Source organism: Maylandia zebra, linkage group LG2 (assembly GCF_041146795.1).
Source record: "Maylandia zebra isolate NMK-2024a linkage group LG2, Mzebra_GT3a, whole genome shotgun sequence".
In the NCBI taxonomy this organism is placed as follows: Eukaryota; Metazoa; Chordata; class Actinopteri; order Cichliformes; family Cichlidae; genus Maylandia; species Maylandia zebra.
Window position 1 is genome coordinate 11,966,483 of NC_135168.1, and position 16,303 is coordinate 11,982,785.

General features: G+C 40.0%; 1 protein-coding gene across 2 annotated transcripts; it reads left to right on the forward strand.

Annotated features, from left to right (window-relative positions):
* Nucleotides 1-7,228: 7,228 nt before the first annotated feature.
* LOC143420808 (uncharacterized) lies at nt 7,229-15,546 on the forward strand. 2 transcript variants are annotated; one of them, XM_076889112.1, is made up of 5 exons: nt 7,229-7,486; nt 9,101-9,166; nt 9,448-9,553; nt 13,490-14,086; nt 14,412-15,546. In XM_076889112.1, exons 3-5 carry the CDS (start codon nt 9,536-9,538, stop codon nt 15,102-15,104), a joined length of 1,308 nt encoding a protein of 435 aa, XP_076745227.1. In that variant the 5' UTR covers nt 7,229-7,486; nt 9,101-9,166; nt 9,448-9,535; the 3' UTR covers nt 15,105-15,546. The 2 variants fall into 2 exon arrangements, with proteins under 2 accessions (XP_076745227.1, XP_076745225.1); XM_076889110.1 differs by lacking the exon at nt 7,229-7,486 and having other exon boundaries at nt 8,679-9,166.
* Nucleotides 15,547-16,303: the final 757 nt, after the last annotated feature.

Here is a 16,303-nt window from a genome sequence, read left to right on the forward strand (position 1 = left end):
AAAAAAAAAAAAAGAAAGAAAGAAAGAAAGAAACAGCAACAACTACTAAAGAGAGTTTTTGCACGTTCATTGCACATTTGTGGGAATGTTTAAATATTTAATTTTTATTAATTACTTTTCATTATATCTTTATTTTTTAAACCACCGTGGCAATGCGCATGCGCATACACTCCTGCACGCAAAGGGCTTTGGAGTTGACGTAATGTCGCAATGCATTGTGGGAGCGCAGCACCATCTTGGCAGGTCACGAATCAAAACAAGTTTGCTACGAACCATTCTGAAACGTAGCTCAAAAGAAAATGACGGTATAGAGACAGATTCTGTCCAGATGCAAAGAGACGGTACTTGATTGTTGAAATGTGGACCCGTATGAAATATAGCCGTGGAGTAGAAACCCTGAAGACCAAACCGCTATTGACTTAGCATGATCTACTCTCATACCTTGTCTGTGGAGTCAGAGCATACACGGCGCAGCAATTTCGCAATTATAAATCTCTGGAGGCGCACATCCAATTCACCAAGGACTGGGTACAAGATTTGGCTATTTTTAAGCCTCCACGTTGTGAGTACGCCGTCATTCAAGCAAAGGTAAGTCAGCTTGAGTACTGCGAGTAAAATGCGTTTGATTCCCCCCAACATTCGAATTAGTGCTAGCAAAAATTCATTCGTGAGGGGGAAATTACAGTGAGAACATGTAGAGCAGGGGTGCCCAATCCCGGTCCTCGAGAGCTACTATCCTGTAGCTTTTAGATGCATCCCTACTCCAACACAGCTGAATCAAATGGTTTGATCTCTTCAGCATGCCATCATGTTTGGCAAAGGCCTGATAACAAGCCATTCATTTGATTCAGGTGTGTGGGAACAAGGATGCATCTAAGAGCTGCAGGATAGTAGCTCTCGAGGACCGGGATTGGGCACCCCTGATGTAGAGGCTCTGTTAGAGGGATAACATAGTGAGTTCAGTGCATTGATGTGACATTGTCCTGAAGGATTTAGTTATTCTTTATGGTTAAAGAAATTGCCCTAATTAATTCATATTTATTATAAATAATCCTAATTACACATCTTGCTTCCTTGTTTGTGTCCTGTGTCACTAAAAATACATTCTGTTTTAGTTTTATACATTGATTAATGACCTGCAGAATCTGCTTGTCATATTAGGTGTCCATAGTTGTCACTTAAAGTCGAACTTTATGTTTTCTCCCTCTTGAAAGTGATTACATCCTTGCATTACATACTTTAGGTTCATTTTTTGCTGATAGGTTTCTAAAAAGAAACATGCAGATTTAGAATATAACATGCAGCGTTCTATAGATGGATACATAAAAACACTTTATTTGTTACATTTATGATAAATGGATTTGAAAGTAAATAAAACACATTTGTGTCGGCCTTGGCTTATTAAAGTTCTTGTCTTTAAATGAACTTTGTCTGTGTGTGTTTTAGGTCCTGCACTCTTAAAGACTGAATTGCAGCATTGCAGCCACAGGTCATTGTGAGCATCACAGGGAAGGTTGAAGCCGCCCACTGCAGCTGTATGGCTAGAGTCGTGGAGACTTGCAGCCATGTCACTGCTCTTCTGTTTAATGTATAAGCAACAGTGAGGATCTGTGGCACAAGGACTGTTACAGATGAACCTGCATACTGGGTTTTGCTGGGTAATATGACCAAGATACAGCCAGAGGTTGGCCATAAGATAGACTTCTCCTCTTCAGCTGCCCAAAAAAAGGTTCTTGATCAAAACATAAACAGACCATCTGTAGTGACAGGTAAAAGAAGCCATCCTCAAAAAAGAAAAGTTCCACCTGCTACTGTGGAGGAGTTGGATCAACTGATGGGACAATATTTTTCCAAGCATAGTTCTGTTCTGAATAACCCATAATGTTTTAATTTAAGGGGCCATGTAAATACTTTGCATTTACTGAATATGTACTTACTAAATACCACTGTTCAAAAATTGAATAAAGAAACAAAGAAATGTTTGCCTATTTTTAATTAAAAGCACTTTGTAGAACATCACATCAGTTACAATGTAGAAAAAATGTTATGTATAGTTTACAAATGACAAAATGTTCACATAAAATCATGACAGCATTTGTATAATATCACCCACTACTAGCATTCTGTAATTTACTGTCTCTTTTGAAAACTTATCACTACATAAGCAGCACAAGACTTAAGAGTATTTAACAAAACCTTTTTTCTGTGGTTTTACTACCACACTGGGGCACATGTTCACCAAAACGCAGCAAACCTTTGCCATCTTATCCAGGAAGGTCACCTTTTTACCCTCACATGGAAGAAGTAATCTGATTGGCATGGTGGTATGTAGCATGTAGTTTGAAGCAGGGATTTCGTAGTGCCCCATGTGTAGTGTTGGAACCCAGTCAGGATTTGTTTCATTCATTTCATAGGCTGGTTTGCTGCAATAATGCCAAATAATTAGCAACTCTATAAATAGAAGGTAGTTCTGCATGTTTGTTCTAAGTTTGTGCTATGATCTCAGAGCGCATTGAAAATAAAATTAACAGGCTATAAATAATAATATGAACTTATTTAGAACTTACCTGAATGAAAATACTGGAGCACACCAACAGATATCTGTGGCTGATAGAGAACTGAATATCAGCTCGTCTCGCAGCTGCTATCCAGGCTAGACGCCTTCTTTTGGTAACATCCAACACATAAGCTCCCTCATGATGCTTCCAGGTGAGGAAACAATGAAAAGAGAGCCTGTTTTCAAGCTTATTCCTTTGTCGGTAGTGCAATCTAACATTACAACCGACCACACAGCAAGCATTTGTTTGGCCTGCTAATATGGCGCCTTGACCAAAACTCCTGGCTACGCCCCATCCCGTAAGATCACGCTCCAGAGCCCTATTAACGTACGGATCTAGAAAGAAGACGCTGCATTTTTAACTCTGAGGGAGATGGAGAATGAGCCTATTTCCAAAACAGTGGAGTGTGTTCCTTTAAGTACTAAATTGTATATATTGTCAAAAACTAAAGTGTACATAGCAGTTGTTGTATCTTGTTTACTGTATCACTGACAGATAATTTCAAAGTCAATGAACACTACATTATAGTGAGATATTGTGTAATGTGAAATACTGTAAGCAAATGAATAAACAACCTAATTCGTGATAGACCTTTGACTCTGTTTTGTTTGAATCCAACTGTTTTTTGCAGATGTGCATAAAACATGTTACTTTTAGTATTGTTATCATTATCATCATTATTGCACTAAATATATTTTAAATAAAGGATACTTTGATATACATTCTACTGTAAGGTTGGAAATGTATTTTCTTCACCCTAAAATATGTTTTGAAATGTATTTTGGTTTGAAAGAAATATATTTTCAATTTCAAAAATATATTTTTTTGGAGCATCACAAATACAAAATATATTTACCATATATTTGAAATATATTTTGGCCAGGAAAAATGTATTTTTTTACCGTATGGGTTTGCTGCTGCTGACTTTGAAAATCACACCAAACATGGAATCAAATATATCGACTCGGCTTAGACTACAGAGAAGCTCGGCACTGCTCACAAAACTCAACACAAAAGGCTTTTTAAAGACAACAATCACTTTGACAGACACACAAACACGACTGAGTACAGAGCAGCTGCTGGTTTGAAGCCACAGAAATGTTCAAATGTTTAAACACACTGCAGCGTTGCAGCCGTGATGCATTTGTGCTGCTAAGGCCACACACATCAGCTGCCTTACATTTTAGTACCAGTTCATCTCTGACCATGGCAGCACAGTCTTTCCAGTACAGTGATGTTGGTGGGGGACAGTGGGGACTGATTGTTCATTGGCTGTAAGCCGGTCACATGGACGTTTAACTGGTGCTTTGATTGCTCTGTAGTCTGTTGTGCCTGTGAGCTGCTCCTAAAATGAGACAGATTATAATTGTCACCATTCTGTTAATGACTCTTATTATGTGCGCTCTCCTCCACTGTCACACTAAACACATTAAACCTTTATTTTTGTGTAAAGTCAGGATTTATTGGCTCTTCTTAAAAGCGTCATGAAGTGCAAAACTCAGCAAACATTATACAAAAGTAGATTTAGAAGCTGAACTGAAAACATTTAAAGTGACAGTCAGCACAAATCCAGCTGACATCTCCATCCAACCCAAGTCTTCATTTAAAGTCATTATAACTGTGACACACGTTTGTTATAGTATTAATCCTGCCTGATGCTGCAGGGCCAACATCATGAAACAGGCTCAGCATTTATTTCCATTATGAAACTTTATCATTAAAAACAAACCATTGTTCTGCAGTCGTCCCAGGACTGTCGGTCAAACGTTCTCTCCACATGTTTAACGCTGAGCTCACTTTATCGTCTGCCTGAAGGAGGAAAGCAGATGTTACTAAACATCACAATAAAACATATGAAATGGGTGCACATGAGGAACGTCTGCACTGTTAAAGCCATGCAAACATCTTCACACATGAAGCAGCAACACCTCTCAGTTTAGCAGCAGCTGGTAAAAGCCACAGTGATCCTGGAGCCTCCCTGAAGGACTCGTTCATCAGTAACTGTCAGGAGGACGATTAAACCTTCTGCACACGTCCTGTAGTTACACACTCGGGAGGAAAGACGACGTCCTCGCTCTGCAACATGATCTGTGTTTCATCCAGGACGCTCAAACACAGACTGGTTTCCAAATATTAGACGCACTGGTTCTTCATGCGTTTCTACCTGAGCACTCAGAGTCATTTCTACAACAGGCCTCCTTCACCTGCTGGTGCCTCTGTTTCTGTGTTTGGCTGTTTCCATCAGTGCCTGATGTTTGTGATCTTTGATCTGTTCAGAAGTCTCTCTTTGTAACACCAATGTTGTTTGGCTTCTTTTGCAAACAAGGCAAAAGAACTTTAATGGATTCATTTGCTGATCTTATTTTCTGATGCAAAGCCGTCCTTTCAACGCTTTAGAAAGAAAACCAAACAATGTTTTTAAAACTTTCCCAAAATGTAAAAGCTATTAAAACCATAAACTTCTGCTCCTTGATCATGTGATTCTTCTTCTAGACTGTCTGTAATTGTTATTGCTGATTGTCAATAAAGTTGTTTTTTATAAGTTATGTTGTAAAGGAAGCTTGTGGCGAGGGAGGAGGGGCGACTAAAAGCAGGTTCATATAGTGGGAAAGTCCTCAGGTCATGTGAGGATATTTACTGATGCGTCAACACTGTCAGATAAAAGAACGGCTGCTGCATTTGTTCTCCCAGAAATAAGTTTGGTGATGAGTAAAAGAATTACAGATGATGTGGCAGTTTATACTGGGAGCTGGTAGTGATGTTACTGGCTTGAACTGGGTGGAGGACGCACTAATATGGAGGTATGTGGTTTGCTGGGACTCTAGCAGCGTGCTAGTGAGCACAGGTGATATGTCTTCAGACTCTAGGCAACATATTGTTTTTGATATACTTCATTTACTGTATAGAATCAAACACAGAGGGATAGAAGTGGATTTCTTATGGCTCCCTGTGAATATCGGTGTTGATGCAATGAACAGGACGATAAGTTTAAAAAGGTGCAGCAAGAAGAAGTCGTGCAGGTTTGACTATAAAATACAGTGAAAGTGAGGTGAAGAGTATAATGAAGGTAAAGATGAAGGACGAGTGGCAGGCACACTGGGACAGAGACGGGAAAGGCAGATATTATTATACAGAAAACAGTCGTGTAGAAGAAGCTGCAGCAGAGACCAGGATGGAATCTGGAGAGTCAGAGTTGGTCACACAGGCTTGAATAGCACACTTAAAAAGGTAAACATGACACAGGAAGTGTGACTTCTGTGGACCAGAGGAGACGTTTGACGGGTTGTTAGCGTCGTCAGGATGCTGGATGGAAACGCTGTGCCTGATAGGATGATTACAGGCTGGACTTTGTCTTCCTGTTACAGATGGATCCAGGCCCTGGATGACTGCTGGACACACATGACCCACACTAGGCTGCCTTCATCCATCCTTTCCTCCTTCACTGAGACTCAGAGTCAGCATGTATGTATTTATCAGTGATTTGAATCCTTTCATTACAGAGTGAAGTTAAAGTAGACGTGTGAACACACTAATAAACACAAAGGGACACAACTACTACTCCATGATGGAAAGCTGAAGTATTACACAGCTTTATGAACCTCCTGTTATCCTGGTAGACGAGTACAGCAATAAATCTTTTACTTGGACATCTTCTGGCTCCAATAAGCTTTGAAATGTGACCATGAAGTTAGAGACACACTGACTGAAACCCACAGCTGTGACTGTGGATCACATCCACACACAGTGTAGCTGCTGTCTCTGTGTGAGCCTTTGCACTGCTGCTCGCAGCACCATTATATCACTCAGCGCTCGCTGCTGTTATTGAATCCACTTTTTACTGTCCGTGCAATCAAGCTCCTCTGCAGAGCTAGAAAATATCTTCGAACCAGTTTATGTGTTAGGGGATCCTTTGCAGCTGTGACTGTTGCCTCTGTTTTTGTCCTTTGGTTCCTGGGAGCCTTTTACATTTCCATCAGCAACAAATATCTGAAAAGGCTTTATTGTAGGAAATACAGGATTAAATAGTTGTTATTATTTATTAGATGTTGTTAAAGATGATCAGATGCTTGTTTAGTTTAATGCTGTGGCTTCAGTCAGCATCACTGTGCTGTATAGTTTTATTTTTCTGATCCTTCTGTTAAAGTTGCTGAATAAAACCTCACCTCTGCCTCGAGCCTCCTTCTTTAAAGCAGCAGAGGCTCTTCATTCAGGTATCACAGCTCGAGTTGTTCTGCAGGAGACCCAGAGTACTGTCCTTGGTCCATAATGACATTAACTTTGATTCATGTCAACATGAAGCCTGAACGTCTGTGATGAACACACTATCAGCATCACTGACATGTTTCATCATTTAAAAACACTTCCTGTCACTGTGGTGGTTACAGTGACATCATGCAGTTTGTGCTTTGACCTCCAGAGGGCGACAAATCAGCACAGACAGAGAGCTCCATTCAAACTTTGCTGCCATCAGGAATAATTCTTCAAATATAATCATCAGTGTTTGAGCAGTTATGATATCAGGGACAATCTAGACATGTGTGACAATACTGAACATGTCACATGACACACCTCAAACATCATGTGATCCACTCTCAGTCTGCACTTTCAGTCATGACTTCATGAATTTATGATCAGTTTACTCCTGAAATATTCAAATGCTGCAGGGTGAAGAACAACAAAGTGCTGACACATGTTTGTGTTTCAAACAGGAAAACCAGCAGAAATAAATCATCTTTGGACAACATGACAGAGATTAGTGAGTTTCCAACTTGCACTTGAATGCAGCACAGACAGATTCTGATGTTCGTGGTTGTAAACGTGTCCTCAAACGCCGCTCTGACTCTTTCCTTCCTGCTCAAAGTTCCTCTTTTCTGAACTTGGTGTTTGTGCCTGACGCTGATCGTCTCCGTGTGGAGCTCCGTGTGAAGGTAACGTTAGCAGTGTGTAATGTTTCCTGGCTAACATCAGCTGTGTGCAGCTCAGTTCCAGCACAAATCTGCCGCTCCATAGTTCACGGTAACGGACTCATGAGGTCGACCGTTAAACGCTCTCCCGCCATTTTGTCTGTGTGCGCGGATGTGTACGTTTTTGTTACCACTGTCATCTCATCAATAGCCTATTTGTAAAAGATCTCTGTTCATAGTTTAGTTGGATTTTAAAACTCTGTAGTTGGACAGTTTTATTTTGGACTGATGCTAAAATTCTTGCTGATTGTTTCTGTCGAGGTTTTGTACTTGACATCCCCCATTTTGGATGTGATAAGCTGTAGAGAGTGCGTCCAAAAAGAGAAACCAGAAAGAGAACCTGTTTTATTAATAACCTCTTGCAAATAGAAGAATATGAAAAAAACAACAACAAATAGGATAAAACCTTTAAATTACTTGAATTTTTAAAATCACCATCATCTGTTAACACAAATTTGATCATTTCAAATTTTTGTTTTCATTTTCTCTTCCCAGTTACTTCTTTCTCATTCTCTTCATTCTCCTTGTCACCTTACGTCTCACTCCTTAACTGAAGTTATAGTTCTAACATAAGAAGTCCCACCAACGTCCTTTATTTAATCTCTGTGTTGTCACAGTTATTATCATCAGATCAGACATGAGACCCAGACAACAACATAAGTTTACAAGCTAACATCATGTCAGCTAACATTAGACGATAGCATCATAAACTTTAAATTACTTTGCCTCTGATCAACAGTTTGATTACATTCTCACATCACAGGTTTATTTGCTAAGTGTGAGTCCGCCCACATTAGATCCACTTTTCAGCAGGTGGAATAATTTGTAGTATATAGGTAATACATCAACAATGCTGCGGTGGCTAAGTTAGGAATATTTATAATGTCATTTCCAAAACTTGCATATGATCTGCAATTTGTAGCAGATCTACTGACTGTCACAGAGCAGCTGGAGCAGTCTCGAATGCAGGTCAGTCCACTGCTGCCCCCTGTGGCCAAGTGCCATAGCTACTGCTGGATGAACTCGTGACACATCTGCACCTGTTTCTATGAACACATTGAGTCTGAGTGGCTGCACTTACACTGGTGCATTCAACATATTGAAAGATGGCAGCAATGTGGATTGTAAAGACTCAAACCAACCATTGAGCAAAGACAGCAGGATCACTTGTTTCTGTTTGTTATACAGCCAGATTTACTCGTGACACACATGTGCAGCTGCTTTATCACCTATTCTGAATTTGTTTCAAGCACAATACATTTGTTACACATGTTGGGATATTGTGTTTGTTTTAAATGTTATATACCTGTGTGGTATGTGACTTGTGTTGCCATGACGCCAGGTCTCTCTTGGAAATGAGATTTTTAATCTCAATGAGATTTTTTTTTACCTGGATAAATAAAGGACTAATTTGTAACTTTCAGTGTTTTCCGGTCTTCCAAAAGAAAAAAAAACCTTCAACTACATGACATACAGTTGTGTATTTGTTTTCACCTTATCATACACTTGAAGTTTTACAAATCACCACTTCTTTAGTGAATATCATTTCAGTCTCAGACAATCTCGTTTCTCTTACAGAGGTTGAATGCACCTTCTGCGGATGGCGGTACCACACAGTGTGCGTGGACTTCCCCTGCACAGAAGGCAACTACAAATGCTGTGAATGCTAAATAAACAGAAACAAATGATCCCTGTTGTCTTTGCTTGATGATTGGTTTGAGTCTTGACAATCCACATTGCTGGCGTTGCATCTTTCAATGCCAGCAATGGCAGGTATCAGTGCTCAAACCTTTTGTGTTTGTTTCCAACAAGTTGCCCACCTCGGGAAACAAAAATGTGTTCTTTTACTTGTCAGATGAACATATGAGACACTTTGACTCTTCAGTGCAGTGTGGAGCCTAACAAAGATCTGTTTTGTGTCCCAGCTGATCAGCAGGAGGAGGAGAGTCTGACAGAGCAGCAGAGGAACATTTTCAGCTACTTGGACTCAGCTCAGCCACTACAGAGGAAACAATGAGCTCAACACAGAAGGTGACAGACAGAGCAGGACCATATGACCAAAGATATTTATCACCATATACATTTGAACATTTGCCATAACGATGTAGCTGACGATATAATTGACACCAGACAAAATACTTTACAGCTGCACAACTTTATTAAAAACCCATCAATGTATTTTCACTGAAACAAGCAGCTGTTGTTTATGTGCATTAAAGTTATATAAAAATGTAACAGTGCAAATGCAAATTCCTCGCTGACAGTTTAACCAAAAGGCGTTTCCAGTGGAAACTGGCCGACACATCCTGAGCATAACCATGTATAATATCCACTAAACTTCAGAAGAGGTTATACAGTCGTGGCCAAAAGGTTTGAGAATTGCATAAATATTGGAACCTGGAGAAGTTGCTGCTTAAGTTTTTATAATAGCATTTTGCCTGCACTCCAGAATGTTATGAGGAGTAATCAGATGAACTGCATCGTCCTTCTTTGCCATGAAAACGAACTTAATCCCCAAAACGCCTTACCACTGCATAGGGCTGCCACAAACGATTATTTTGATAGTCGACTAGTCACCGATTATTTTTGCGATTAGTCGACTAATCAGATCATCATCCATTGGACGTAAAACGTACAGCTTATTGCACCAGCAGCATCTGCTCTTATATAACTATCATTAGCTTACAGCTTTAAGTGTTTAAGGTATGTGCTAACTAAAAATAAAGACAAGATGGTAGTTTATTAAATTTTAATTAAATGTGCAGATTGTTTTGGTGAAGTTTAATAAACTCAGCCGAATTACTCAGGAACAAATAAAATACTGAAAAAAGCCAAACAATAACATTTTTAAGTTTATCTAAGTGACTTATATATCATGTTTAACCTGAGTAGGGCGGTGGGTTTGAAAACGATCTGCCGGGAGTCCGGTGCTCTCATGGCCCCCTGCTAGCTATCGAGCTAGTGGGTAACAGACTTCTCCGAAAACGTCGGAGCGCTTTTGAAAATATGTGATGTCCTGATAAACTGAGCCGATATTTGAGGTTTACACAGCTACATTCTCGCCTGAAAATATGTTAAACGTTTATTTTGTGACCCAGAAAGAATAATAAGAGTAATATTAAAACTAACTAGCTGCCGCTATTGTTGGAAACTGCGCTGGGCCGCGCTATGAATTCTGGGACAGAGCTTCTTCTTCTTCGGGGTTTAACGGCAGCTGGCATCCTTGTACATGCAGTGCTGCCATCTTCTGTTTCAATCCGTTATTACACTCTTAAATCCTGCTACTTATTCCTGCTTTTGGGATCTTACAAAGCTTCAAACGACGCGTCGACTATTAAATCAGTCGTCGACGATTTTGATAGTCGACGTAATCGTGACTAGTCGACTAATCGTGGCAGCCTTACCACTGCATTTCATTGCTGTCATCAAAGGACCTGCTGAGACCATTTCAGTGATCGTCTTCTTAACTCAGGTCAGAATGTTGGCGAGCACGAGGCTGGAGATCATCATGGCTGTATCCCGATTCAGGTTCTGCAGCTTTAAAGTCCTCAAGGGCCGCAGACTCAAAGACCGCTAAGGCCGAAGTGCGAGGCTCGTAGGTTCGTGAAATGGGACGTCTAACCTCCGTCGCGCTGCCCAGGTTGCCTAGCAACCATGATACTAACAGTTATTTATATATATATATTTATATTATTTCTGAGAGTGTATCATGTAACACTATAGATCAACTTAGCTCAGAATATATAAAGCATATAAACAGTTACAGCAATATGATGCAACAAACACAGCAGCTACTGATCCAAAATACTCAAAGCTTCATAGAACTGAAACCAACATTTATTTTTAGCTCCACCCTGCTGCTGATACATACTTTAGGTTTCTGAACATTAAACTTGTTGCTGCCTTTCATAGTGTGTAACTTGAAGGCCCTGAGTACTTTCTCCCACACTGAAAACACTGGGATGATCACATTATTTGAACATTACCTAATAAGACTGATTCAGCACAGACAGTTATGTTAAACTTTCCTAGCAGTCCTTCACAAACAGGGAACAGTCTGTCTATTCTCTCCATCTGTCAGCTGCTGCTGGCTCTTCCTCCTCCTCTTCCTCACACACTGCTGAGTTTGTCCTGGTGGATCATCAGGGCTGCAAAGCCTCACAGATGATGTGCAGCAGTGGCTCCCTCAGTCTGTCCTCACTCTGGACACTTGCAGTCGTCACACATGGAAATCAAATGTGTGATAAGCTGCAGGATTCAAACACAAGTGTAACTTATAAACACATGTTCATACTTTTATTCCACAATCAGAGAGAAAGAAACAGAGAGAGAGTGCAGGACAGACAGACAGGTGACAGTCTCAGGTGTACACACTGCTACACAACAGCAGCAGAGAAGCAGGATTTAGTGTTTGTGTTATTACGAGTGTAAACAAGAAGAGTTCCAGATGGTGCAGTGGACACATGTGTGACTGCTGTGATTAAAGCATCTTTCTTTCAGCTTAACGAGTGAACCGTCAGCTCGTTCAAACACACGTTAAAGTGCGTTTGGCTCGACACCACCGAACAGAGGCAGCAATATAACACAGCTAACATTAACAGTGCAGTGAATCCTGCTTGTGCCGTGATGTTCAGGACTGCAAACCGAGCAGCATCACTGACTTTCAGCTTGTTGTGTTTGTGGATATATGACTGACTTTAATTATCCACAAAATCATCACATTCTCTGTCAGATTAAGGTCGACTATTGAACGGCGTATATTTTAAAGGCTTTAAAACCAAGTTAACGCTGAAAGTACAAACATCACTAATGTCACATAACTCTGCCGACAAGGCATAGCTATGGCTATGAAATGCTCTTTGTGTATCACTTCTTCATTATGAAAGATGTCATTAATGCACTAGTAATGTCTCATCTGGAGTATTGTTCAATCATTTGGTCAGCAGCTAATAAGACAGATCTTAACAGACTTCAGTTAGTCCAGAATAAGGCGTCCAGATTAGTGTGAAGATGTTCATACTATACTAATATTGATAAAATGCATAATAACCTTTCTTGGCTTCCTGTACAGGCTAAAATATTCTATGGCTTACTTGTAGTTCTAAAGAAAGCAATTCTGTTAAACACACCACATTTATTCTGCTCAGCTGCATATCCAGATGAAATACATCATCATATTACACAGTTTTCAACAAGCTGCAATTTAGTAAATGCTCGAGTTAAAAGTAACGTTTTGTAAAACTGTTACATTTAGAGCAACTTTTAAGTGGAATAAGTTGCCTTAAAAAATTAGAGAATTATTCAAAACTTCAATGAACACTTAAAAGCCGATTTACAGAGCTTTTAGTTGTTGTAAATATTGTAAGACATGATTTGTTTTTGAAATTTGTGTAATGTGCCTCAATGTTATTGATATTATTATTATTATTATTGATTGCTTATATTTGAACAATTGTGAAACCTCACTGTGGATGTAAGAGTGAAATTATGTGGATATCTTGAATCCACTTTATTGTGTAATATTTTATGTGAGTATTTGACGGAAGACGAGCAACATCTGTTGTGGAAGCTAACGGGGTTCCTTTAGAATAAACAAACATAGGATTTATTATCACTGAATAATTATGTATAAATCTATACAAATTATAGAAATATGTAATAGGAAACAACAAAATAATCTAAATTATAAAATAATGTGTGTGTGTGTGTGTGTGTGTGTGTGTGTGTGTGTGTGTGTGTGTGTGTGTGTGCATGATTTTAGTGTTTGAACAGTCATGAATTATCTTTAACAGCAGGTTGGATGTAATGTGTTAGAACTACCAGCAGGTGGGGATAAGAGACCTTTAAGGTGTTTGGTGCCACGCTCCACCTTCAGGTTTAAAACTAGTGTTAATGGAGTTTGAAGGTTGAGTTTGTTCCACGACTGCATTTCACTCACTGCCTCTGTTTGTATCTGTGTCACTGCAGGACCAACATGGAGCCAGAAGTCAGCGCTCTCAGGAGGCCGACAAACCTCACAGAAGAAAGGGAGAGAAAAAACACACCTGTGACGAGTGTGGGAAGGGTTTTACTGTGAGGGCTAAACTAAAACAGCATCAGGTCATCCACACTGGAGAGAGACCGTTCAGCTGTGACTTGTGTGGAAAGTCTTTTTCCTGGAAGGGTTACCTAAAAACACACCAACTCATCCACAGTGGAGTTAAAGCGTACAGCTGTGATCAGTGTGGCAGAGCTTTTACTCACAGTAGCAACTTACAGAGGCATCTAGTTACCCACTCTGGAATTAAGGCATACAGCTGTGACATCTGTGGAAAAACTTTCAGCCAGAGAGGGAACCGAAATACACACCTACGCATTCACACCAGACATGATGTGTACTGCTGTGAACAGTGTGGCAAAGAGTTTATAACTCACACAGACTTACAACAACACATGTTTACCCACACTGAGGAGAGACCTTATCAATGTGACCTGTGTGAGAAGACTTTTAAATCTCCACGTCACCTGAGACGACACCAACAGATCCACACCAGAAAGAGACTCTACAAGTGCAGCTACTGTGAGGTATGTATTTATATTGTTATCTTGTCATTTTAGCCTGACTGTTTGGAACAACTCTGCTCATTAAACTGTGTTAGCATGTTAGCAATTCTACTGCATGGAAAAGCAGCTCTGAGTGATTATTCAGATTTTCCTTTCAGTTATGATTTTAGTATTACTGTAGTATTATGGTGGTAGTATTGTAGTTATTGCAGCCCAGTAAACTGAGTGTGTTAACTGAAACAGTCAAATGTAGTTGGACGTCTGCAGAGATGCTCTTTATTTCAGGCGACGTTCAGGATACAAATGTTGAAGGACTGACTTACACTGTCTTTGTGTCTTTGTTTAGAAGCAGAGCGACACAGATGGATCCAGTTCTCAACCCTGTCATCACTGTGGTGGTGGGAAAGACTTTCATTGTGACCTCTGTGGAAAAACTTTCAGTCAGCAAATTACCCTAAAAGTACATCAACGTAGACACACTGGAGACAAACTGAAATACTGCAAAGAATGTGGGAGAAGCTTCACCACACCAAGTGAGTTAAAACAACATGAACTGATTCACAGTGGGGTTAAAAAGCACCTCTGTGATCAGTGTGGGTCATCCTTCACCACTGCAAGGGACCTTAAATTACACAAACGAGTCCACACAGGAGAGAAACCACACAAGTGCAGACACTGTGAGAGAAGCTTCTCACAGTCAGGTAATCGTAACATTCATGAACGTACACACATGGAAGGAAACTACAGCTGTGACCAGTGTGACAAGAGCTTCAGGAATCTCAGTTCATACTCTGCACACAAACGATCCCACGTTACTAATAAACTGTTTCACTGTTACCAATGTGCCCAAACATTCACCTCATTGTCTGCTCTGTGCAAACATCAGCGCGATCACTCAGGGCTGAAATCACTCCCATCACTGGATCACAGTGAATCTGAAGACACAGAAAGATCCTCTGGTTTCTGTGTCAGACTCAAAAAGCTTGAGATCAGGCTCCACAGAGTTCAGATAGAATCATTTAAACTTGTGTTGAACTGAACTGGTTGCTGGGCTGAACTTCTACATAATACAGATCTACATGGGATCTTCTTTTCTGTTGTTTTACTGAGTCAGTTTTGTCCTTTTTTCTCTGTCCTGGTTTTGCTCATCTGTAAATGATTGAAACTCAGTCAAATAGTTCATTGTTCTCCAGCAAAACGTTTTGGAAACTCATGTTTAACCTTTAAAACTCTGACATGTTTTAGCACACAAGGCTTCATCGGGGAGTTCACTCATGATTGGACCATGAGAACAAAGGTTTTTAGTTCTTTCAAAGAGAGTCTTGGAGATGTTTGATGTTTCTGTTTTTCTGAAACCACCTGAAAGAAAAACTATTTTTCTTGCTTTATGTAGTGTGGAAGTTTTTAATGTTTCTTCATCTGTTATGTTCTTGAATGTGTTCACATGAAGATGGTACAAATAAACTGTCCTTTCAGCTTTAGCTCCTAATTTATTCATTATTTATGGATGTAGCACAGCAGCCGTCTCTTGATTAACACATGGAGGGCTCGGGATCTGATGGTGTCGTCTCCCTAATTTGCCCACTCAGTAAATCTCACTCATGGCCAAGAAATTGAAATAAACCTTGTTTCCCTGCTGGATAGTGATCCACTGTAACTCTGCTCCTCCTTCCTGTTTAGGATTTCTGTGGCTGAAGTAAAATTCCCTCCATCCATCACTTATCCCAGCTAACCCAAAGTGAAATAAAGTTTTGCTGGTCTTAAAAAAGCATTACAATAATGGGCATTACCAATGCAAACTGAATGATACAGAAGATGAAAGAAGAGACTTTGATCAGTTAATAAAGCTCATGATCTGGATTCATTGTGGCTGCTACACAGATACTTCTGGGTCACTTCTCTCAGTTAGGAACCTTCCTCACCAAACTGACTGTTGGACCACACCCCTGGTTTCATGAGAAATTGTTTCAGCCATGATTTCTCTTCCTGTATTTCAGAGTAAAGACTGAAGTGACAAATGGAAGCATGTTTAAAAACACAATGTGAGAGAGACGTTGAAGTCCTTAGAAGTTACCCTGGGTTTTTCTGTCACCCTGCTAGATGTTACACACCTTGTTATTGTACTGATTTCTACTGCTGGACTACTCCTGCGGAGAGTAACAATACTCTTACTAATTAGCTCCCTTTCACAGCTTTGGGGATATTTATTTTTGTGTTTGCAGCGCTGTGAGCCAGAAC